The 25103-nt window shown below is 41.4% G+C and overlaps 4 protein-coding genes across 5 annotated transcripts in view; all 4 read right to left on the minus strand.

Moving 5' to 3' along the window:
* The window catches only part of LOC122777343 (homeobox protein Hox-C4a), a 55125-nt gene extending 37299 nt beyond the window's left edge, over positions 1–17826 (minus strand). For both annotated transcript variants that reach the window (XM_044038506.1, XM_044038508.1), the window contains exon 1: positions 16787–17826. In XM_044038506.1, the coding sequence (XP_043894441.1) occupies positions 16787–16824 (38 nt within the window). In that variant the 5' untranslated portion in view covers positions 16825–17826. The remainder of the gene's footprint in view (positions 1–16786) is intronic.
* On the minus strand, positions 1500–4347 carry hoxc8a (homeobox C8a). The gene is made up of 2 exons (XM_044038511.1): positions 3594–4347; positions 1500–2248 (listed from the first exon to the last, which is right to left on the minus strand). Exons 1-2 carry the CDS (start codon positions 4027–4029, stop codon positions 1932–1934), a joined length of 753 nt encoding a protein of 250 aa, XP_043894446.1. The 5' UTR covers positions 4030–4347; the 3' UTR covers positions 1500–1931.
* On the minus strand, positions 8032–10657 carry hoxc9a (homeobox C9a). Its single transcript, XM_044038510.1, has 2 exons — positions 9565–10657; positions 8032–8519 (listed from the first exon to the last, which is right to left on the minus strand). The coding sequence occupies exons 1-2, from the start codon at positions 10106–10108 to the stop codon at positions 8275–8277; spliced, it is 789 nt and encodes a 262-aa protein (XP_043894445.1). The 5' UTR covers positions 10109–10657; the 3' UTR covers positions 8032–8274.
* A 3-nt stretch (positions 17827–17829) lies between the features above and the next one.
* On the minus strand, positions 17830–20734 carry hoxc10a (homeobox C10a). Its single transcript, XM_044038503.1, has 2 exons — positions 20011–20734; positions 17830–18135 (listed from the first exon to the last, which is right to left on the minus strand). Exons 1-2 carry the CDS (start codon positions 20717–20719, stop codon positions 17873–17875), a joined length of 972 nt encoding a protein of 323 aa, XP_043894438.1. The 5' UTR covers positions 20720–20734; the 3' UTR covers positions 17830–17872.
* Between the last annotated feature and the right edge of the window lie 4369 nt (positions 20735–25103).

Raw genomic sequence — 25103 nt, forward strand, 5'->3', positions numbered from 1 at the left:
AAACACGACTCAGGCTTTGGAAAGTGCGCCTGCTGTGAAGGGATTCACCGCCCTCCTTTAAAACGGTATAAGGGAAACATCTGCAAACGCACGTCTGGCGTTTATTTCATGGATCAAGTTGCAAAAGTTTAAATGAAGCAAACTTCAGACAAGAGACGCCTCGACAGTCGTGTGCATCCTTTACCCCCTGCTGCCGCGACATGTCGTGGGCGCATATGGGCAGAAAATTAAAGCATCATCAAAACATCAGCTTTGCTGCGTATTTAGCCATTTCCTCGTCTAACTGTTGTTTACTCGGAGTAAACGACTCCTGTGTGAGTGTTCAGATGTGAAACTGTCTCACTAAAAGTCTAAGACTTTTTAGAGAAGCAGCGCAGTGGTGAAACAATGAAAGAAACTACACATATTACACTGTATTGTGATTTAGCTTTTCAGTTCACTTCTGTCTGCAGCTCATTTTTACGAGTGTGTTGGGGTGGAGGAAGGGAATACTTTGAGCAACAGAGGCTGTGATACCAATAAAAAGCAGAAATGATTGTGAGCCATCTTGTTTATTCGTGATTTTACATCAACAATGGCGAAGGGTGGGGTGGGGTGGTTTGGGGGGGGGCACACAATTCCGTCTTTCACAGGAGAAAACACCAGGAAACGAGCATATTGTTCACATCAATATATAACAAGACGTACATAAAGATTATATTCAGTGCAAAAACAACTACGCTATATCACCAGCACATTAAAATAAAAATTCCCTCACTTTAAAATTTCTTGTAATTGTAGCAGGTATTATCATACACAGTAAATGTGCGTTATAGGCAGTTTTAGTTGTTGGGGAAATAGCTTGCAATCAAATCAGAGCGATGCCATAAGTGTGGAATATAAATTCTGCAAAGGCAACGCTCTGAGTTTAGGTAGTGCCGTGGTACAATCTCTAACATGTTTGCTTGGCTTTGAGCTAATTGTCTTCCCAAGACTCACAAATTGTCTTCAACAAGTGTAATATTGTATATTGGGTAAATGCTACATACATAACTTAATAATATAAGGTTGATATAGAACAACTTTAAAATTAAAACCATATGAAATCTCTATATTCAGAAATCTCTATTGCAATTTCCCCAGGTTTTAGGTAGCATCAAAGGATTTCAAACGATTGCATTTCCCTGGTAATCCTAGAAAAAAGATGACTGAGGAGCTAATGGCGATCTTTGTCTAGGCCATTCACATGAAAACGAGTAAACAGTTACAGTAACAATTAGGATAATAATAAAACGTGTGGGTTTTTGCACATGGACTGACAGCCATGTAACTGCTGCAATGATGTTTTGAACACTAACTACTAAGTTATAGGCCTACACTTCACTGACAGTTTCGCAAAAGTTACTCTGAAATGATGGTGGGTTTTTTAAATGTAGGCTCTCATCTATTTACAACACAGGTCGACGTTGGTCATGATTTGATTTTGTTGTTGTTGTTGTTGGTGGTGGTGGTGTTATTATTTAAAAACAAATTTATAAAAAAAAAATAACAAGTAGAATAATAATGAAAAAATAAGAGCTATAAGCTTTTCTTTCCAGCTAACATGCGTTTTAATTCACCCCTTGTTTTTTTTTTGTGCAGGGCAACAATTCTATCAAAGAAATTATTTTTATTTATTTATTGCCACAAGCTTGTGTAGCATCTAGAGAAAAATGAAAAAAGAAAAATAGCAGTGCGAATCATGGATTAGGAAAATTGTGAGAAGGGAGAATTTTGTCTATTTATGACAACAATATTAGCGGGATTCCTGTTCCCTCTTGACAAAATGAAAGGGTGGTCATAAAGTTGACGCTCTCTGCCTCCTTATGTGACTCTTCGTCTGTTTATGGGACCTCTCTCTCTCCTTTTTTCTTCCTTTTTTCAGCCATATAACCATAAAAAGGACCATAAAATCACTCCTTGGTCTCTTCTTTCTCTTCCGCTTCTTTCTCTTCTGCCTCTTCCACTTCACCGTCCTCGTTGCCTTCCTCCTCGCCCTCGGCTTCAGCCTCTCCCCTCTGACCCGGAAACTTGTCTTTGTTGTTCTCTTTTTTCCACTTCATCCTCCTGTTCTGAAACCAGATCTTCACCTGTCGCTCGGTGAGGCTCAGGGCGTGGGACACCTCGATCCTTCTCTTACGGGTCAGGTAAGGGTTGAAGAGAAACTCCTTCTCCAGTTCAAGAGTTTGATAGCGACTGTAGGTTTGCCTCCCATTCCGTCTGCCTGGGGCTTGAATGAAATAAAGCCAGAGGTTAGCTCAGCACGGTCGACCATACAAAAAAAAAGTCCTCATAATCCTAATATCATTTTCTGCATTACACATTTTCCCATCAGAATGAAAACTAATCGTTCATCTCCATCTGAAGCGTTCACCTTTACTCTCAGGCGTGAGGGAGCCTTAAGGTGTGTGTTGTGTATTGGATTTTCTATAGCATTAGAAATTTAAATAATATATTATTTTCTCATATGCATATTTTTTGTTTTGTTTGTGTGTGTGCCATTTGCAGGAAGGAGTGATCAGCTGTCTGACACGACTTTTACCCCCACTTCACCCAAGAGTGAGTATGAGAAGACTGTTTAAATTATTAATCAGTTTAAAACCCCATTTACATGTATTCATGTCTGCATCGAACTCCTTATATTATGGTATATATTAAAATGGCTTTAAAAAGCCTGAAACACATACACATACACAAACTCACACACACACACACACACACACACACACACACACACACACACACACACACAGTGGGAAAATGTAAAAAAAAAAGGGGGACATAAGGAAAAGTAGAGAAAGACAGAGTCAGGATAAAGCTCACAGTGACAGCAGATGGGGGCAGGCTGATGTTAATATACCAGCAGCAGATAAAAATGAAGCTTACACCTGTGTGGAGTTAATGTAGTCTGATAGCCGGAACATGATGATCCGTGAATGGGAGAGGTAATATCCACAAAAGCCTTTATGATTATGGCTGTAAGAGTCTGAGCCGCATTGGGCCTGTGGGTCAAATTACCCCCCAAATCCTTAAAACCCGGATTGTGGATAATCGGAGGCACGCTGTGTTTCAGCTAACCCTCCTGTCACTCTGCATGCTCCTGGTTGGGGCGTGTGGTGTAGCATCACATTTTAAACTATGACTTATTCATCCTTCCCCCTCGTGCCTTCAGAGTTTGTGAAATATCTTATGTGAACGATAATTGACTTCAAAGAGCTGGTGTCATGAGCTGTGATCAGCAATCCAGTGTTTTAAAAGGCACTTTTGAAAGCAGCAGCAGCTCAGCCCTGTATGGACATGTGCTGCTGCTGCTGCTGCTGCTGCTGCTGCTGCTGCAGAGGAACAGCAGCCTGCACTACAGCTTCTATGTGCCCCATCATGTTCACTCTCTTATTTCGTTTTATGGTTTAGAGAAACACTCATATATGTACACACACACACACACACAGGAATTACAGAGCAGCACACGCGTACACAAACACACAGGCAGACTCACACTGACGCACGTATACACACACGCGCGCGCGCGCACCGATCAACACAGAAAGAATAGGAAATAATTGTACGATTCTGACCGTGGGGTCTCATCCAGGGAAACATAAGACTGGGAGAAGAGTTTTGATTTAAGTGGCCTTGTCCTTCTCCGGGGTTAGAGCTGCTCGACGATTTACAGTCTGGGTATTGCGCTAGGCTTGCGTCTTGCTGGGTACCATAAAGCGTTTGCCTCGGAAGGGCTTCATATCCATAAAATTTCGTTGCGTCTCCGTGGCAAGCCAAAGCGCACGGGTTTTGCTGGTATCCTGGATTCGAGATCCCCGTGGTCCCGTGGTGGAAAAAGTCCTGCACATGATGGGACGGGTGCTGGAAGCCCGGTGCGGCTGCTCCGGGTCCGTAAACCAGCGTGTGGCTGCGGGCAACGCTTTGTGGAAACCTGCAGTCGTAGTAAGTTGGCTCCAGTGACTCGCCGCCTTTGTATTTAGAAAAAAGAGGGTTAACAAAATAAGAGCTCATGTTTAGTTAGCATCAAGCAGACGGGCTCTCGCAGTTGAATATCTCCTTTAGGATGATGGCAGCCTTTTGTTTAGGGTCCCAACTCGCGCAGCACACACAGGCAGACAAACCGGAACTGGGAGAAACGCTGCCCCTTTGGACAATCTACGGCAGCTCACTCTCTCTGAGCCGTTCCTCTCATCGGATTCCTCTCTCAGTCGTGAGTGGGGTTTTTTTCTAGGCTCTGCAGGCTCAGACCCGGCTCATGGCTTGTGCTTTGGATGTGCGTTAAGGTTAAAGCTGACTTGTGCTCGACCGGCACAGCCACAGACGCTGCTCTTTTCTTTCTTTTTCCTTTTTTTGAAGCTTCCCACCCAACCACCCCCACCACAGGCGCCCCCTCCACCCCGCCCCTTCATCTTTCCTGCGACCGTGGTCAGACGTGGGCCCTACGTATATATCCACCTTGAGAGGAGCTACACTAATCATAACCAACAACCCAAGAGGCTTTAAATGTGATCAGTGTTATATTTATAACAAAAGACTAAACTGATCCATGGAGTTTGGGGAAGTGGTTAAAATATAAGGAGTGTGAAGCATGATGCTGTTCCACTCCTCTCTGAATTTATAGTTCAGCTTGTTGTCTTTGCATGGAGGTTATGAGGTGTATAAAGCAGGAGAGGTTTCCCCTTTATGAACGGATAAAGCTGTTATGGGCATGCTGTTTGCCCTCACAGGCCAAATAGAAGGTTATACAGCGATTCCTCGAAAATAGTTGACCTATTATGGGCTGCAGTAGTTCAATATAGCATTTAGGAGGCCGTGAAGACCAAAACTGTGACACTAAAAACCAAAAAACACTGAAGCTGTCACATTCAGGCCGAAGCTCTGAGCTTAAAGACAAAACAACCTGGTCGTAATGTAGACGCGTAAAGAGCAGAGCGACACACTTGCACCATGCGCTGTAAAACACCGACACACGCAAATGTAAACACGACCTATGAATACTGCGTGCCACTTACTGACCCCGTAAAACCGACGAGGATACCCAGTAAATCTCCCAAGCGGAGGAGTTCATAAAATTTTACATTGCATATTTAGCCACAATCAGCGCGCGCACAATTCCCAGCTCAATACTTGCACGGGCTCTCTCTCTCCCTCTCCAAATATGCCACTGTGGTTTTTGTGGGGTTACTCACGTTTTATACGCATCATCGTAAAATATGAAAGGCGCACTGGGCGAATTTATGGACCTTTCACACTCTATAAATATGCAGATTGCCAATCACAGTTGCACATATCTTTGAAACGCTGATGCAAACGTTATAGCCGTTTAATATCTGCCTGTGCAAATGAACTAGTAGTTATTTAAAAATATAATAAAATAAAAATATACATTTGTATACATTATACAAAAACATTACATTATTATTATTGTTATTATTATTGTTGTTGTGAATTATACTATTATTAATAATAATAATGATAATAAAAACGAGATAAGAAAATAATAATAGTTATTATTTTTATTCTCCGTTATGATATAAGTTTATATAATTTTGTTGTTGTCATTATTGCTATTTGTTTTATTGATGGGATGTTACTGATATTTTTTTTGACCTGGCTGTTATTAAAGAAATCTCATTTAATATGATTCCCGGCTCTTTATTAACTGCTATTTCATTGTATTTGTGCGTTTTACCTTCTTACATTTTGTAAATTGTACTGGTGCATGGGGAATAAAAACAAAACAAAATTAATTAATTTAATAAAATAATATAAAAATGTGCAGACACTGTGACGCTGCATTACACCGAATATGCAGTTACATTGTTGTAGCTTTATCTATACTATTTGAGCTCAATTATTCGAGGGTCAAAGGACACAACATAGGTGGCAATTAAAGACAATTTCACAAGTCAAATAATAATAATAATAATGATAATAATTAATTCACGGAATTATTGTTTAGGCTGTATAGTTTTTTTTTAAAAAATGGCTAAAAGAGAAATACAAGTTTGCATCAAAAGATTAAAAAATGACAATGATAACACAAAATGAAATAATAATAATAATAATAATAACAATAAATTCAGCTGTGCAAGCCTCTGCTCTGTGGCCTGCTCCACAAAATGCGGTGGGTGACCATATCTGTCATTTTGTCATCGATGGGTTACTATTCATCCTCGAGCCAAGCCACAGAGCTGTAAAAAAAAAGAGCCATTCAACACACACAAACATGGAGCAACAGCGTCATCTAGTGTCCAAACGGCTCCTAAACATGAGCGAATCCACCAATCAGAAACAGCTGTGATGCAGAAAGGAAGCTCCACGTTTGTCCAAAAACCTTGTGTTTTTCTCACCATTCTCCTCAAATAAAGCAGCTGTTTATTATCACGTGATCTGAGCGTCGAAAAACATTGTCCGTCTCCGCTCTTTCTCTCTTTTTTTTACAGCAACATTTAAATTGTTGTGCTCTATCATTTAATGTCAAGGATGAGACTTGCTCTCTTACACGAGTGCAGTGCAGCGCCCATATTTATGAACAATAACTATTGACTTTTTCCCCCATAATTGTAGGCTATTCGAGCACTCTTGTGATGAAGTGCAGAGCGGCTGCAGGAGGCCCCCATCAGGCAAAACGTCCTCTCAACAGTGCGCATGACTCTCCTTTGAAGGAGTCCACCACCACCGTCCATTAAAACCATAAAGTAATTTAGCCCAGACGTCTAGCCAGTTAGTCGAGTTTGCTTTGTTCGTCTGCATTTGAGACAAACAGCCAGAGTTCCAGCAGGGGCTGTAAAACGCATTTTTGTCCGAGCCGAGCGGAAATGTGTTGGATTGGGCTTTGAAATGACTGCATCCTGTCCGTATTGTTTGCCACCACAAAAAGGCAATTTAGGCCTATCCCAGGAAACAAACGCGAGACATGGGAAATTGTCTCTCACCTTAAAGTCAGCTGCCCAATTTCAGCCTGAGATTTCTTCTGAATGCCTGTGCTTCTGCCCGTGTAGCGGCCCACCACATGAATTTAAAAAAATAAATAAAATTTAAATAAACGTTCCATAGCATCATTTACAACAAAAATAAATAACTATTCGCCTTATGTTCTTGGAAATGTGACATTTGTATTTTAAAAATGCAACGTGGACCTATTAGATAAATAACATTATCAAAACTTATAGCTCTTTTACATTTCGTTCTAAGTACAAATGTAAACACAAGAGCAGAAAGGATTATCTGCGATCATTATTACTGTTTGTGAGGAAATGCACACACTCTCCACACGCGTTTGCTTTGTGTGCATAAATATATATAACTGTGCATATATAACTGTAAATGTAAGATGTGGAGAATCAAATTAGAACTAATACGCAGCTATTTGCAGATGTAACTGTGCGGATGTTTTTTCGGCTGCAGCAGCAAAGCTCGTGTGTAGGCCTCAGCTGTATTTACGGGCCAGATCATATCAGTTGCAGAGGTTAGTTGGGAAACATTGGTGTTTGTGATGTGGGAACTTTCACTTCCTCTACGGATTTTCAAATCCACAGAAGATTGTTCATGCAGAGGGGGTCAGGGAGTCAGGTCCTCTCTGTCCACGATCGAGTCACAATAAAAACAGAATACAAGCACTCAGTGATTATGTTTATATTTGCAGAGGTCTATAGCTACACTCTACAATTGAACTCGTAAACTACAGTCCAAGGGGAGAGAGAAAGATGCACAAATACAGCGACGACTATCACAAAAATACAAGACAAACGCGTCCGTTCGCAGATGCTCTGTTTCTGTACAAAATACAACACCTGCCCAACAACGTACAAAGGAAATAAAACATGAGTGAAAACATTCACGTCATAAATAAATGTGTTCGTGAAAGTCAAAAGAATTCAAGTATTTTCTTTCTTCGTACAGTTGTAATGTAACCAAACTGCGCTTTTTTATTTTATTTTTTCTCTTACAAGAAAAAAAAACATTTAAAAAAATTATACATATATAAAGTTATTACAAAGTGAAAAAAAAGGAATAGAATTATCTCATTTCTTTTTTTATTTCTCTCTTTTTCTTTTCTCTGACGCTGGACACATATTTGTGCACTGGGAAAAAAGAACATTATCAGCATCGAACAGTCTCGTAATTAAGGTTAATACAAAATCCAACAGGGATAAATATGCAGAGAGGGGAATCATCGTGTGTTTTGGTACATCTGTGCTGTCCATATTGATTAGAGTGGTTATTGTGGCGGTTTTCTGACTGCAGCCTCCATTATTGTTCTTTACTGTCGCTCTTTTCTTTGTTCATTTTCTTCATCTTCATTCGCCGGTTCTGGAACCAGATTTTGACCTGCCTCTCGGTCAGATTCAGCACCCTCGCCACCTCGTACCGACGGTCTCTTGTAAGGTACATATTGAACAAAAACTCTTTTTCCAGTTCCAGAGTCTGGTACTTTGTGTAAGGACATCGCTTCTTCCTTGTGGAGCGGGCGTGTATCCAATTTGCCACAGGGTTATCTGCGAATAAAAACCATACAAATAATAAAAACACAATAATAAATGGCAGAAAGGCAAGACATAATCAAAACCGAAACTATGACAAATGACTCTGCCCACATGAGAAAATGTGCCCCTGCAGTTTTTAGCTACTAAGTGGGCGTGAGAGAAGATGCCTCAACTAAAAACAGTGTCAGCCTGAGCTGAGTTTAAGCTGATAGTAAACATTTTCAGAAAGAATTCTCAGCGTCCGACTTTGCAGGCTTTTACACTGATTTGCTTCCTCGTCACTTTAACTTGTGAGTCACTCTGTCGTAAAATACTCAATGCGCTTATTCACTTTATTGGCCCATAAAATGGCTAGTAGTTCAAGCCGTTACAGGTCCCTGCTGATGAAAGTCCTCGAGTGTGTCCCTACATTCCTTAAGCTGGCTGCAGGAGTCATGAGAATTTGTTTTGGACTCATGAGAGAACATTACTATATATAAGATTATATTATATTCCCGTTCTCATGGGAATTATGTTAGAATAGGGAATCCCTTTTTATTTCCAAGATAGGCCTACGTGTAAGAAAATAAAAAAATAATAATTAAACAGGGCTGAGAGTCGGCTCATACTGAGCCCTAGTGTGCTGCATGAAATGGCACGAGGTCAAAAATATGGTCGTTAAAATGCTCAATAAAACATTTACTGATGAAGTCGTGTGTCTGTGGTTCACATTTAGAAGCACACCCTTTTTCTCCCTCATACCATGCAATATAATTCCAAATTCAACGTGTTCCTGTAGGTTTGAGTCCATGTTTACAGCCTCGTCTGGTTTTATAGCCCCAATATTAGCCTAATAGCGTTTGGCTTTTATAGTTCCTAACGCTTTCCTCCGTACAGCAGAGGAGACCCGGAGCTGAGCACGAAACAGGGAATCAATCTGCTTTAAATTTCCACTTTACTTATGATTTCACTTTTACGTGCGACGTTAAAATGCCTCTCGGCAAAAAGTAGTTTTACACAACCCTCAACTGAAAACTCCCACCCGGCTGTAAAAAGACCTGCAGGAGCTTGAACTTACTCGGATCTAGCTCCGGCTTCTCTTCTTTATGTTTCCCTGAAACAAGGAGCTCCGACTCCGGAGAGGAAACATTTTGATGCGTCTTGTCTCTCATGTCAGTGGATGAGCAGTACAGATAATCCGTGTAGTTCCGTCCGCTGGAGCCGAGGCACTCTCCGGCTCTGTGCTCCTGAAAGGCGTCGGGCTTCAGCCCGTAGTGCCTGTTGTTCCCCGGGTAGCCATGGAAAGTCACGGCGCCCGAAATCGGCTCCAGCCATGACCGCACGTACCGCGAGTCTGTGCCTATGTGCGGTTGGTGACTGTATGGATGATAAACCACTGATGACTGGGAGTGTACGGGGGCCCAGGAGGTGGAGAAGACCGGCGTCTTGGGTGCGAAGCTGCAGGAAGGATAGTCTGAACACTCCGGTACTAGGGACGTCGGACGAGGAGCGGCTGGGTGCGAACCGGGCGCCGAGAAGCGAGCAGCAGCAAGGACATCCTCGTTTTCATGGTTGATCAAGGAGTCCACATAGTAATTACTTATGGGACCCGTGGTCGACATGTCGAAGCTTCCCTGACTCTTTTACATGCATCCGATTATTATATGGAGTGTATGTGTACTTTTTTATCTGGCCATAGAACAATCAAGGCAGGTAATTATTTCTCAACGCTCCCTTGCCTGCCATTGGCTGCCTCGTGACCACGTGATTATATTTACCCCCACAAAAACTGTACAGTGGATCAATGCGCCACTTATCCTGGGATACCAGTGCACATAAATCGGATTAAAGAATGCACTGTTTTGCGCATTTTCTGGGACCTATTGGAGGTAACTTCAACAACCCATGTGTTTTTTAATGAATGAAACATGTTTGTGTGGTAGAGATAGTGGAGGGTGTTTGTAGTCGCAGAGCAGACCTGTGCACGTTAGGTCTATGACCGAGGAAGGCACTATTTGATGGTGTAATCAATCTCTGTCTGGCAAAATCCACCGCAGCACCGTGTTATTATAAGGAGTAGTATTACAGCCTTAAAGTGTTTATTGAATCGTTGGCGAGTTTGTTTTATATCTATCAAAGCAGCGGAGCATTTGATAAGGTGAAAGCTTTATAACTTCCTGCGGAATGTTGTTAATTTCTTCATAGGGATAGAAGCCTTCACAGTAGCCACATGTAGACAGGCGCGCGCGAGAGGGAATCAAAATAAGGGATGCAGAATATACTACGACAATAAAGTGTGTACCGTATTTAACGAGGGCGCAACAGAACAAACATTTCCTAAACGGGATCTGCGGAGATAGGAAAGGAGGGGATCCACATTCTTGACAAGCAGCCCACTACAGCGGGCTATATTCGGCTGGTGACCGTTCATGTTTTTATGCCCATCGATAAATTTTAACGAGGACCATTTGATTGTTCATAAACGTGTCGTTAATAAGACTACATCCGGGTTCCTCGTGAAACATAAAAAAAACAACTCCACAGCCACTGCATGTGCACGTGAAACAATTCATATCAGAGAAAAAAAAGAGGGGAGAGCAGAGCGGTGGAGGTAAAAGGGGGGTACGAGGGGATGAAAGCTCTCTTAATAAGTATAACGTTACTGTTGCATCCAATGGCACGAGTTTACTGGTTTGCCCTGTAATATACTAGTGTGGCTGTAAAACAAACCACCAAGTCCTCTGCAGGGCTGCAGCCACGCACACAGCAAATAAGACAACCCTGTTACACGGGGAAGTAACTGAAGAAGGCAACACTGTCACAGGGAACACAATTAGGCTAATTGTGCCATAAATAATGTAAGTTTAATGCATATATGTACAGAGTGTAAAGGGCGCAGAGCAGACAATAGTGGCTGGTGCATTAGTAACATGCTCCTAAAAGCAGCACATGTTGTGTTCCCGTGGTGCAGCAGGAGATTTGTGCAGTTTCAAAACTGACGATTTCATTGTCTGCAGTGGTGATGGTTTGTGTTACTAGGTTGATGTTTACTTTTTTTTTTACTCTGAGCAAGTGCTTAGTTAAATGAAAAGAAAAGGGATAGTTGAACATCATGGGGACAGACTTGGTGCAAACCACACAGACGTTATATGTGCAGAAAATTGAAGCCACTGTGCGGAAATTAACTCAAAATGGGCGCACTGTTTTCCATTAATTACCAAGCACAAAATGTCGGTTTAAAAGAAAGAGGCAGACACCAAAATTAATCCAACATTTACTCTCCAGTGCATGAAAAATTAAACAGTAAAGTGCTGATATTTAAAAACACATCTCCCTTTGTCTTTGTCATGGCCAGTCTGCACACGGGTCAGATGACGTCACCAATCAGTCAAATAAATTCCAATTGAGTCAAAAGACTGTGTCAGTGTGAACAATTTACTGACATCATATTCAATATATTTCATCTCCGTGGCTTTAAAAACAAAATAACCATGACCGGGATGTGTCGGCGTTACAGGACGCGGGGTGTTTTGTCATGGCTGCTGAGTTCAGATTCAACCATGAAATTTAAAAGGCCAGACGTCAGACCTTAACCCGGATAACAGCGTCCTGGAGTGTGCTGATCAATGCGCCAGCCACTGGTCAAGCAACTATTCCACCACATGTTTACAGGAGAAAAAATTCTGTTTGACTCATTTTCAAATGAGATCGTGTTCATTTCTGCAGGTTAAAGGGTCTGAGTGCGTTAATTCCTCTGCTGCCATTAACGCTGAATGAAATTGTGCTCAACGGCCATTTATTACAATAACACATGGTCATATCAATGCGTAATATCGTCAGTGTCCGTGTCAAGAGTAATACAATGATATCCTTTATAATGTTTTGGGCGTCAACGCAAATAAAATTGTGTGTTTCATTAATAAGGAGTGACGAATTCTTCCTCTTATTTTCTCACGGAGCTCTCACACTTGTCTTTCGCCATGTTTAATGTGCTTTAATAAAAGTCATCATTAAATATCACTTTGTTGTTTGCTTCTTTTATGTCTTAACATGTTCTAACAAAACTACAATCCGCAACTAGACCATTTAAAAGTACACCGCCAATAAAAAAGCCTATTTTGCGACACCACTATAACATTTTCTGACTTCATATCTTCATGTAACATCTAATATCATATCTTTCCACGTTTATCAAACTGTGGCGAACAACAACAGTAACACTAGGGTTGTTATTTAGTTTAGTTGAGACGTTTGTATCAATAATATGTTCCAGTATTGACAATACATGGAAAACAAACATTAGAAACACATGTCAGTATGTTAAATCAAAAATAATAAACGTCTGCTTTCGGGTGGATTTAATAACTTAAAACCAACTTTAGTAATTGTTTTTCAATATTTCTTTTCGCCCCGAAATCTGAACAGACTCGACGTTTCGTCATGTTAGTGCAAGTCAGGGATACACTTGATATTTCCAATAACTTAAAGGCACACAAGTACATTTTGCTTTTTATATAAGACTTGTTCTGGCACGAGAGCATCAGTATTTGAAAACTGCTGCCGTCATGAGTCTGACTGACATTTCTCCATTACACGATTACATTTTCCATTCTATTAAAACGGGGAAAAACGCATCTCTCTCTCTCACTCTCACACACACACACAGCTGGAATTCTACAATATACGTCAAAATACAGCACAAATGCACGCAGGTTCCCACAGTGGACAGTGTTGTTTTTGTCTTACATTGGGGACACTTATTCACACCGTATAATTATACGTCATTTGGACGCCAGCACAGAGAAATCTGTCCCAGTTTGGGTGTATCCGCGTGCTGCCGCAGTGTTCACTGACTGACGCGTTATAATAGCGTAGAAACGTATTGGCAGAAACCGCTGTTTCACCATCAAGTTGGCAACTTGAAGAAGAAAACGCCTAAATACATTGTGACAACACGGAGAACGGTTGAACCGTAGACCCAACAGTTTCAATTAACGTCATGTAAACAAGACAGCAAACTTGAGAATGGCCACAAAAAAAACGTGCAGATTAACACCAGCTGCGCAATTGTATCGTATTTGTTTCATGAGCATAAAGGGATTATCACATTATCTCCTGTGAGATAATGTGATAATGTCATCACATCTGTCTAAACTTTGTTTGGATTCACTTCCACCAGTAAAGCAGCACGTGCCTCATGGGCGGATGGACAGACATGAAATATATAATAATGAATGTACAGAGCGTGTGTTATAACACGAGTTTCATTAATTTGACAAGCACGGCCACACTTAATGGCTCATATAGGTACGTTATCTATTTCAATAACGCCACTGAGTGTAATTCTCTCCTAGAAATAGTCAAACATTAAAGCACAACACATTTTTCCCCTCCTCACACACACACACATGCATGGTGCAGCTTTATTTGTGGTTTATCTCCAGTTCACATTTGGGCCATCTTTAACCGCGCTGAAACTCTGCATATGGACATTTCAAAGTGTAAAGTTATTTATAAGGAAACATGTGCACAACAGATACCGCCGCGCATCGTCAGAGTCAGCTGAAAAGCCTCGAACCGCTGCTGCTGAAGACACTTCCAGACACACACACACACACACACACACACACACACACACATCCACTACTTCAAACCTGTTTATAATCAAAACACTTGATCAAATCCCTGTTTTACAGCAAAACAAAAATAATTGCTGATCAATGCACACACACACATATATATATATAAACATGATATGTTGTAAGGATAAGCTTAATTAAATAAATTGTTGCTGCGTCATAAAGAAGTCAATTAATTACAAATTACAAACCAATCAACCAACAATGCAAAAACATTTCCTAATGTCCTTTTGCCTTTTTAAAATAAATGTTCCACAAATAAAGTCCAAGGTGGCGGTAGTTACAAATATACTATATCTAATTAAATTATAATAATTAAAAAAAACAAGTGGAAACGGGAAAAGGAAAGTGGTGAGCCTAGTTTGCTGATTGCGCCAGTGGCAGTAACACTAACACCAACACTTCTCGTGCTGTCCTGAGGAAATGGCTGTGTAAAGGCTTCAGTTCCTGTGCCACTACAAAGTCAAATAAATTGTTTTATGTGTATATGGTTTTAGGGTGAATCTGTGCAGTTCTCGGGGCTGTTTCCTGCGCTGTAAAGTCTTTGTCAGTGATGCATTCCAACAGAGACACTCATTCACTGAGCTGAATGAAAGTGACTTTGGATTCCAGACTGTCTCCTCCAGTTGCAACCACCACCGCCACTAGGAGGGGGCTGAGAAAACAAGGGGAAATTTAACGGGGACTATAGTCTTCCTCGCAAAAATAAGATGCTGCTTGCGTTTCAGCACTTTCCAGAAATAAGTTCTCCATTGTCTTTCCTGGACATTTCCAGTTTCTCTTTGACCCGGTTCCCCTCTGCTCTGACGCTGTTATTGATCAGTGTTGTCAGTAATCACACGGTTTACTGTTCAAGGCAAAACAAAAATAAATGTACGACAATATACGCATGATGCCATGGTGCAATAGTTTTAGTGCAATGAATTATTCAAATTGTCCAGTGCGATTGGACGATGACATAATTTAATGCTACTTACAACTACTTAATACTGATTAATACTTAATACAAATATACTAATGCAGTCTCAATCCCAGCGAGGCAGAAAATAGCTGCATTTTACTCCTGCTCTTGCAAAGTGAGCGTAAAAATCATCTCCATGTGGTTCAAGGAAATAGATTAGTTTGAAAATCGCATGTTGCAAAACAACGAACAACGGCATGAACAAGTGGAGCTGTTTAAAACATTGTATCCAACAAATAGTCACAACATTTAAAGCAAAACTGTTACAAAGAGAATCCAAATCATGCAAATCTCTCTCTTTCTCTCCCTTCCTCCCTCCCTCGCTGTCACACACACACACACACACTCTCACACACAAGCGCGCGCGATGCAGCCTAATATCTAGTTATCTAGTTTAAATTGTGACTACGTTAACCGCGCTGAAATTCAAACCGTGGACAGTTATTTGCAGCTAAAGTTATTTATAAGGACACGTGCACTCAACACAAAGTAAAGCTGCTGAAATGTCACTAATTAAGAAAATAACAATCACTAATTAGGTCAATGTGGTGTGTAAGTGAATGATTGCGGCGACGTGGAATGTGGAAAACGCTCAATTTTCGCACAAAGCATTGTTTTAGACACAGATATATACTGTCATGTCATATCATCTCTGTCATATTATGAATGTTTATAACACGTGGAAACTGTGATATCAGACATGTTAGACAGTCACACAGGCGAGGACTGTTCACATGAGACAGTGGCATCAATTATCATTTGTATGATAAATATATCAGAATGAAATATCCATCCATCCATCTGTAGCACCTGAAGCCACTAAAACCCCAACACACACTGCCAGTGATGACAGATGCAATACAACACAGTCTAAAACTTTACCCCCATGTTGTTTACAATCTATTCTCCTCCTGAGAGCCTCAGGAGGTTTTACAGCCCGCCACAAAACAACAGCAAAGAAAGAAAACCCCTCTGTCCAAGGTATTGCAGCTCAGTTCATTTACAATGCCATTTGCGGGGACTTGGGTGACTAGAGGGGGTAATTCAGCGGAAATGGTGCCCTTGATGAAGACGAACTGACGTAATCAAGGCAGTTTCTTGTTGCCGAGCCAGGAAGCCAACCCCAACAACATGAAACTACCTAAACCACGCTTCAGCTTCGCGCAAAAAAGAGGGTTAAAATCCACGAACAAGGAAAATGCATTGCATGCATGCAAAAAAAAGCCAAGTGAGGACTACCCAGCACAAAGAGATAAGGCGAGTACCATCACAATAAAACACACCAGGCTGCAGTCAAGCTCGACAACTGTACACTGTAATGCATGTGTTCACCAATTTACTATTAACAACCCGTGTCATCTTTCTTTTTATGCCTCTTGCTCTGATTCCATAAATAGTAGCATCAGTTCACTGTTCAAACTTAGACATTCAGTCACAGTTGTTATCCAGAAGCACAGCGTCAAAACGAATCAGCAGTAAGCAGCAGCAAGGTGAAAAGAGAAGAAGAAAAATAGGATCATAATAATCATAAAGAAAATCAGCAGCACGCGTTTTAATATCAGCAATAATTCATGTGAGTTATCAGCGTGAGCAGTCATGCAGCGTGCATGCCACAGGAGCTGTCAAGCACGCTTTCCCTGACAGATGTGGCATGCTTTCCAAAACAGGACATGTAAATATTAAGGAAACATGTGTCCTACCTTCTCATGCCTCCTGCAGTCAGACGCTTTCCTGCCATGTTTAGTTATCCACGTGTTTACAGGGACGCTGTGTTGTTATTGTTGCTCCTGCAGCCGTCGCTGTTCCTTTATTCTCCATCTTTCCTTATCTCCTGCTCCAGTGAAGCTCCATTATCCTCCCGCGTGGAGGCGACCGCTCCTCGCAGCCCCGGCGACTCGGGCTGGATCCCGCACATTGCAGTCTGGAGTGTGGATTAGCCCTCCTCCACACACACACCTTTAAACGCATCTTTACTGCTGCAGCACATTATATTTGCAGATCATAAAATCCTCCCCCAACGCTTTCCAGGGCGAACCTGACATTAGAATTTTATGACCTTGACTTACTGTGGTCACCTGGATAATATTTAAATCAACGTTATGGTCTCTCACTTCTATTAAAACTGCCATGATCTCCTTCTCTCATCCGCAGTGTCTCTCCCTCCCTCACATTTCCACCACTATGCCAGTGGAAGGACAAAGTTGGTAATACCTCTTCTTTTTCCCCCCTCTATTTTTTTTATTGTTTTGGACTCGTTTGCCATGACATGGCTTTACTGTCATCATGTGCATTGCATGCACGTTACACAGAGCCTGGATGAGACACCAGGGAGGAAGCTGCACAAGTGATAGCAGAAAGTGATACTGTTTTCATGCCAGGTTGTTGTTTGTGGACAGCTTGAGATTGTCTCCTCCTTTTAGTTCGGATGTTACTGTACTTGTGGCCAGGTTACTATTGTTCCAATGCTGCTGCTGCTGCTGCTGCTGCTGTAGCTGCAAGTGTTCACCTGGAAACCGAGACTAGTCTGCAGGCTGCTGGGATTTACAGATCATTTAAGGAGGCACGCGGTGTGTGTGCGCGCGCGTGTGCGTGTATGTGTCAGATAGTGATAAAATTGATGAATGATAATTGAATGAGACATGTATGTCTGTCTGTATTTGTGCCTGCCATGTTTGTGCAAGTGTGCGCGCGCACTTGTGTGTGTGTGTGTGTGTGTATATATATATATATATATATGTGTGTGTGTGTGTGTGTGTGTGTGTGTGTGTGTGTGTGTGTAAATAATCTCAGGAGTAACTGTAAACTACACTCTTCTCCCTGTGGAGCTTCTTCTGCTTCATGCGTCTGTTCTGGAACCAGATCTTGACCTGTCTGTCGGTCAGGTTGATACTCCGGCTGATCTCCAGGCGGCGCTCCCGAGACAGATACATGTTGAACAAGAACTCCTTCTCCAGCTCTAGCGTCTGGTGCTTTGTGTAGGGACAGCGCTTCTTCCGTCCACTTTTGGCGTTTAACCAGTTTCCCGTTGTCTTGTCCGCCGTTAAATCATCTACACGAGGGCAAAAGAAACACAACGGTCACGTGTTTGCGCACACATCGTATATACGGCGCTTGATAAAACATCCTCTATAATAGATGCTACACATAAACACACACACACACCCATTTCTCAAAATCACACTAACTACAATTGAACAGGAATGAAGTGAGCAGCTAATAAGATATTTACCTGGATGCAGACCCGTCCATGACTCACTTGATCAAATGAACAACGCCAAACATCCCACCTCAAGCTACAGCGTCTACTGCTCGCAAATTGCTTTTGTATGACGTATGGCTATAATTAGATCAAATCAAACAGGGTGTGTAAGCACTTCTTTTGTCTATGTTGGACCTCAGACTCCCATTAATGTTTATTACTTTCACTCACCAGAGCCAAATAAAAAAAAATTTGGGGAGGTTCATCCCAAAACATTAGAAGTCTCTGAAGCTGAATGCGTGACACGGGAAAAACGTAAAGACAAAGAGACAGGGTTTGTCTCTGTGACGGCAGGGAGAAATCACACTGCTGCACATTCTGTTAATTCCATGATTAGGTTGAGGACTCTGGGGAGTAACGCCTCTTCTACACAAACACACACACACACACACACACACAATGCAGGTTACAGTAATAATTACCATAATGTGAAGACTCTGTGTGTCCCATATTCAATCATTTTCAAAACATTTAATTCAGTAATATGGGATTAACCTCTCTCTCTCACACACACACACACACACATAATAGTCGCTCCTGTTGCCTTCGTCTAATTTCCAATTAAATTAAAAGAAATTAAGAGGAGCTTGTTGATCATGTACGAAGCTTTTAGCTCAACCCATAAATAACAACAACCCGCAACTAGTTTTACGCGGCAACAAAAGAGGCAAAGGGATGAGCAGTGACCTATATGTTGCTTTAGCACCAATTTATTAAAGTCTTTGTTATTTATTTTTATCATCGTAATTACCATTGCGTTAATTTTAAAGTGCTGACCTTAAATATAACGCTTGTTTTCTCGCACACAAGGCAAACAGGAATACATATTTTTTTTTTTTATCTGAAATTTTCAACTTAAAGTAAGAGGCAAAAGAAACGTGTAAGTTCACATCTAAACTTTCATTTAAACAAATAATTAGGTTTTAAACATGGACTGGAATTGTCCTGAATTATCGATGCGTAGACGCACAAAAGTCAAAATCTACTATCTCTCTTATGGTCTGTGAAAAGTAGGCGACTGCAGAGAAATGTTCAGTGAGGGTTTTATATTAAACCAGAGCACAGAAGGTTTGCAAACAGTGGATAAAAAAACCAAAACAATTTCAATTTCATATTTGCTCCTGACAGATATGTAAAGCGCGTAATTGTGCTGTTAAAATGGCTGCGTCTCACAATGTAAATGATCCATGTAAGAGGGAGAGTGAAAGAGAAAGTGTGTGTGTGTGTGTGTGTGTGTGTAAGAGAGAGAGGGTGAGAGAGAGAGAGAGAGAGAGAGGGAGCGTGTTTATTTCAATGATAACTGCCCATCTCACATTCTCACATTAATGGAAAGGTGTTAAATGCCACGGGCACCATAAGCCCCGCAGGCGAGCCTGTCAATTGTAGCCCATTCGGTCCATATGACTGCTATCAGAATCAAACACAAGCTAGTGTGCGTGACTGAGCCGTGACCCAAACAGTGCACGCGCACACACACATACATATACACACAAAACTGACGGAATTAATGCACGAGTGGAATATATAAGTGCAGCTGTTCACATCATTTTTTTGTGTGTGTGTTTACGTGCATGAACGTGTTTGTGCACGCTGCATGCATGTGTGTTGGGGTGGGTGGGGGGATTGTAGTAGTAGTAGTAGTAGTAGTAGTAGTACTGGTTCTACCTTTTGATTCCCCGTCCGAGTTTTCTGAGCAGCTGTCACTCTTGGCCTTCTCCTCCTTCCTGCTCTGACTCTCATCTGCCTTTGAAACCCCTCGCGCCGATTTGCTGCAGCGCACTGTCGATTCTGGTGCTGATTCAACAGATGTCGCCAAATGAGTCAGAGAGAAGCCGGAGGGGAAGTGCTGCTGGTCATCCTGCTGTGGCCTCCCTCCGCTCAACACCTGGAAACAGCCGCTGGCCGGGGCGGCAGTTTGCTGAGGCCGGCAGCTATTGTTGTCCCCCAGCCGGATGTAAGTGGCCGACTCTGTTGTCTGTTTCCCCTTATTGCTGTCATCCTGATAGAGGCAACAAAACGCCTCCTCTTTGACGTTACCCGCTGGAAACGAGCAGGGTTGTAAACACTGGGCAACAGGTTGTTCGTCCCTGCTGCTTTTAGAGGCTGGCGTCCATGTGGCCAGCTGAGCTGACAGGTAGGGCCCATCCTGGAAGCCGCTGAGCGGAGCACCGCCCGCTGCTCCGTCGTCTCTTTTGGAGAGTGAAGATGGTCCAATCTTGCCAATGTTTCTCATCACTGAATATCCGTACTCTGCAGCTGTGTGGATGTACATCCCGGGGCTGCTGGAATAACCCTCACCCCTGAAGGAAGATGATCCTCCCATTAAGGAATCCATCAGGAAGTTACCGGGCGCTATGTTATTCGGACATGACATTTTTGGGCATTTGGCACCACCGCAGTGACCGTTTGGTGTGTGTTGCACCACTGGTCGAAACTACGGGATTTCTCTGGGAGAATCAGGACAGTAGGATGCTGACATCTTTTGGAGGAGGGGGGTGCAAAAATATCAGGAACATAATTATGGATGCTGGGAGACATGTCATGTGATTTTCAGACCAATCGCGGCGTGGAAATGGCCTTGATGCTCCAGACTGGCGTGACGTCAGCGCGGTCAAGTTGGGAGAGCAGAAGGGTTTTGGTGGAGCAAGAGCGCCACCTAGCGACCGCTCACCGGTCATAACATGCAGGCCCACAGCAGGAAGAACAAAGGAGGAGTACTGCAGCAGGGATTTTTTTAAGGGCACTTCCTACGTGGCTTATGAGAATTTGAATTCCGCTTAAGTTGACAAACTTCTGATTCGAAAATAACTTTAATAAAATAGCCCACATCAGATTCCTTTCTTCGCACCGGCGAAGCGCGCAGAGCCGAGCAGATGAAGCCATCGAGGATTTATCATGAAGTGCTTTTTGAGTGAGTTTGTTTTCATCGATTTGCTTTGTTGTTGCCTCCGATAAAGAAAGGTAAGCTGTGTACACAGGTGTGCGACGATTCAAAAGAAATCAGTGCATTTGTTAGTTTGTCTTCGTGATTTTAAAGTGAAAAATAAACATATGTGTGGATGCAAACAATAGATCTAACCTCGAGCGCTGTGTTATTCAGTCAAATGTAACATGTGGTAGTTACTGGAAAATACCTCTTATTTACACAATTACAAACACTAACACAGACACACGGTCTGCTTCTTTATTTTCACCCGCAGACTATTCATTTATTTATTTTTACCACTACACCCGCACTGCACCTGGATTCCTTAAAAAGACATATTTATTCGTCTTATTAGATCTACTAGTTAGCTTTAACTACATTTGGGCTAAGCCATGAAACCTCACTCGGCTGAATAATTACTATCCTTGAAATTACAAGGAGAGCTACAAAATGTTAACTAGACGGTGGAATTAGTTGGTTAGTGGACAGTGGGGCCTATAAGGATATTTTTTATTGTGCTGTAACAGGAGACTAAACACAAACAGGATTAACTCAAGCGTTGGGTTTATTTGTCTTTGTTTTTCTCTTCACTGTTGATGAGAAACTCACTGCATATGTACCTGAGCTAATCTGTGCAACACTATTCGTATTTCGTGTGTCACTTTCAGTGATATAGATTGTTATTTTTGTTTTTCGTAACGCTTCTCACAGGGTCAGATAATTAAATATGCATCTTTTAACAAATTAATGCACGTATTCATGCATTTTTTAAATGGCCTCGTTTCTTATTTTCCCCGCAACAAATTAAAAAAATATTCAGATGTTGTCAAAACGGCCATATTTTAAAACTAGCGCCGTAAAGGCTAAGCAAGTACACGTTTTATAGTGTTACTAATAACAACGTGAAATGTATGTAACAGTGTGAAAATGACACCAGCCAGTGTTATTGACATTATTTTATTTATAGACTAGTCCATTGTTTCAAAACATAAATACGGTCAATGTCACGAAATGTGAATACTACTTCATTTTAATCATTTCACAAAGTTTACTGTGATGCGACAGAGGCGGAGATAAAATATTGTTGATCAGCTAATTTTTTTTTTTAATCTGCTTTTTCTCTTTTTAATGTAAATCCCAATGTGTGCACGTGACGCATGTATGTGATTTGTGTTTGTTTGTTTCACGTGTGGATCATTTATTTACCTGCAGTCACAAAACAACAAAATCCCGCAGTTACGACGAAGAACACAAAGTCCAACACTCTGCTCTCATTCTCCTTAAAGTTTTATTTCTATTTTATTCTATTTAATACTTTTTCCAGATTCAACCGCGGGTGATTCGAGGATAATTAAACTGCATAGAGCAAAAAACACCAGCTGATTAAAATTTAATGAGACAAAACAAACAAACAAAAAACAGCTCACATTTTTATGTGCAATTTTTTAAATTGCACATTTTCAATTCAAAAAATAATGAAGTCAATGTAATGGAAATGTTATATAAAAATGTCCCAAGATAAAAAGGGTTCTTCTATCCCTTTTTGCATTTAAAGTATGTGTTTGTGTCGTCCACTTTGGTTTGTGGGTGACGTGCACGCACGCCTCTCTGTCTGTCTGTCTGTCTGTCTGTCTGTCTGTCTGTCTGTCTGTCTGCCTGCCTGCTCAGTTCAGAATCATTTTCAAATACAAGGGCAACGTGGTTTTATCTGTGTGGATCTTTGCCTGTGCACGAGCAAACGCCACCGTTTAATTTGTGCGATGTGAATTGAAATAAAAGTTCAATAACACATTAACACAATGTGTCCTTGTTTTTATTCTCCACTCCTCACATACACGAATAATAATAATAATAATAAAAATAATAATAAAATGTGTCCTGATACGACGTCCCTGTTAACTTCTCAAGTTGTTGTGATTTTGTTTCGTTTTGATGTGAAAACACCACTGACAATGACGATGCTAATGCGCTCTGCTTTTATGACAGTATAGAAAACACCTTTAGCTCAAGAAAACGTTAGAAAAGCTCGTGATATAAACACTGGCATGAGCCTCAGAGTTCCGTGTAGTGGAATACTTGAGAAATATGCTGGCATAAAGGATTATTACAGATATTATTTTCACACTCCAGCTCTCTCTTAACACACACACACACACACACACACACACACTAACCACACCTAATGTAAAGCTGAACTCAGCCCACTGACTGACTGACACAGACACACACACACACACAAACCTGCTTTACGACACATTCAAACACAGTCTGTCGGCTTCTGTCTACTCAGCCTCGCTATTAAAAGAAAAGAAAAAAGAAAATAAAGGAGGTAAGAAAAAAAAAAGTCATACACATAAAAATAAATTAGGCCATGCATGTACAACTTGTCAAGGGCCACTGAGCTCTAAATAATTATTTATTTATTTTTATGCAGAGAACATTGTGATACCTTGAGACAGTCTGGGTCAGATCTGTCATTATGACGTCACACATGTGGTTTTATACAGGACAATATGTGCAATGATGTCATCGAGGGGAAAAGAGTGAGGAGGCAGCAGCACAAAACAATTAAAGAAGCCTTGCCACAGTAGTTATGTATTAGAATGTAACAGGTGTGACTGTTGGTTATAATGACAGCAGCATTAGGTCTGAAACGTCTTCAAGGAGTGGATTGAAATCATTATTTCACAATAACATATACGCACTGTGTTGCAGAAGGGAAAATAAATGCATTTCTTTTATACTTCACACATATATAATAACTAGATTTGGCTTCTACATTTGTTTGTGAACGAATATTGAGGTCAACAAAGTTTTAAAATAACAATAATAATGAAACAAATGGAAAACTCACTTTCACCTAAAATAACGTGTGTTGCGCTTGTGTGTTTTCTTCTGGACACAAAAGGGGGAAGGTAACACTGTATCCCAGTAAAAACATTGCAACAAACACTGTGATTTACTTTCTACAGATGCTTTACATACTAGTTTTGTGCTTCAGCCAAACTTGTTCGAGAAGGTGGAGGAAGAAAGTTCACGGTGAGGATATAGTTTTTTCTTTTTTCTGTTGTGTGTGTGTGTGTGTGTGTGTGTGTGTGCTGTATTTTTGTGTGCGTTAAACCTTCAAGGATTTCTTTACACACAAGTGTGTAACCGACCCTGTATCACACACACACACACACGGAGTTGATTGCGACAGTATTTCACCACGGTCTTTACACTTGTCTAAACTACAGCCCAGACTTTCCGCCACTAAATTTTCGTCCAATTGATTCCAAACCTGGGGGCTGTTATTATATTACAAACAGGTATGAGTGCCGAATGCTGGGGGACAGGAGGCATGATAGCGGCCTTCCTTATTGTGCTAATCAGGATCCACTGGGGCGACACACACATAATTTGCTGCTGGCAACCACTTTGAAATATCTCTCCAGTTGGATGCGAGGTGGTTTCTGCTTCGTGTCGCCCTCTTTCATGCTGCGTGTCCACTCCATGCACAACTGCAAATTTATGGTGCCAGAATCATATAAGTTCTTAATTAAAAACCAAAGTGGCAACTGCCATCAAAGTGCAGCAGTGTTACATTATTACCAGTGACGACCACAGCGAATACACACATACACGCGCGCGCGCGCAGTGTTCATATTCAACTGAAAACTTTGTAAAGACAATAAATAAACAGCAGCCTTTCCATGCGTTAATGTAAACTGAAGTGTTTGGAGAGTTATTTTGTTGCAGCAATAGCAGGAGCTCTTTTTTTTTTTTTTTTACAGCGCCGAGCTGTTTTATAGCCCTGTAGAACAGGATAGGTGCTGAGATGTGAGTAGTACAC

Source organism: Solea senegalensis, linkage group LG11 (genome assembly GCF_019176455.1).
Source record: "Solea senegalensis isolate Sse05_10M linkage group LG11, IFAPA_SoseM_1, whole genome shotgun sequence".
NCBI lineage: Eukaryota > Metazoa > Chordata > Actinopteri > Pleuronectiformes > Soleidae > Solea > Solea senegalensis.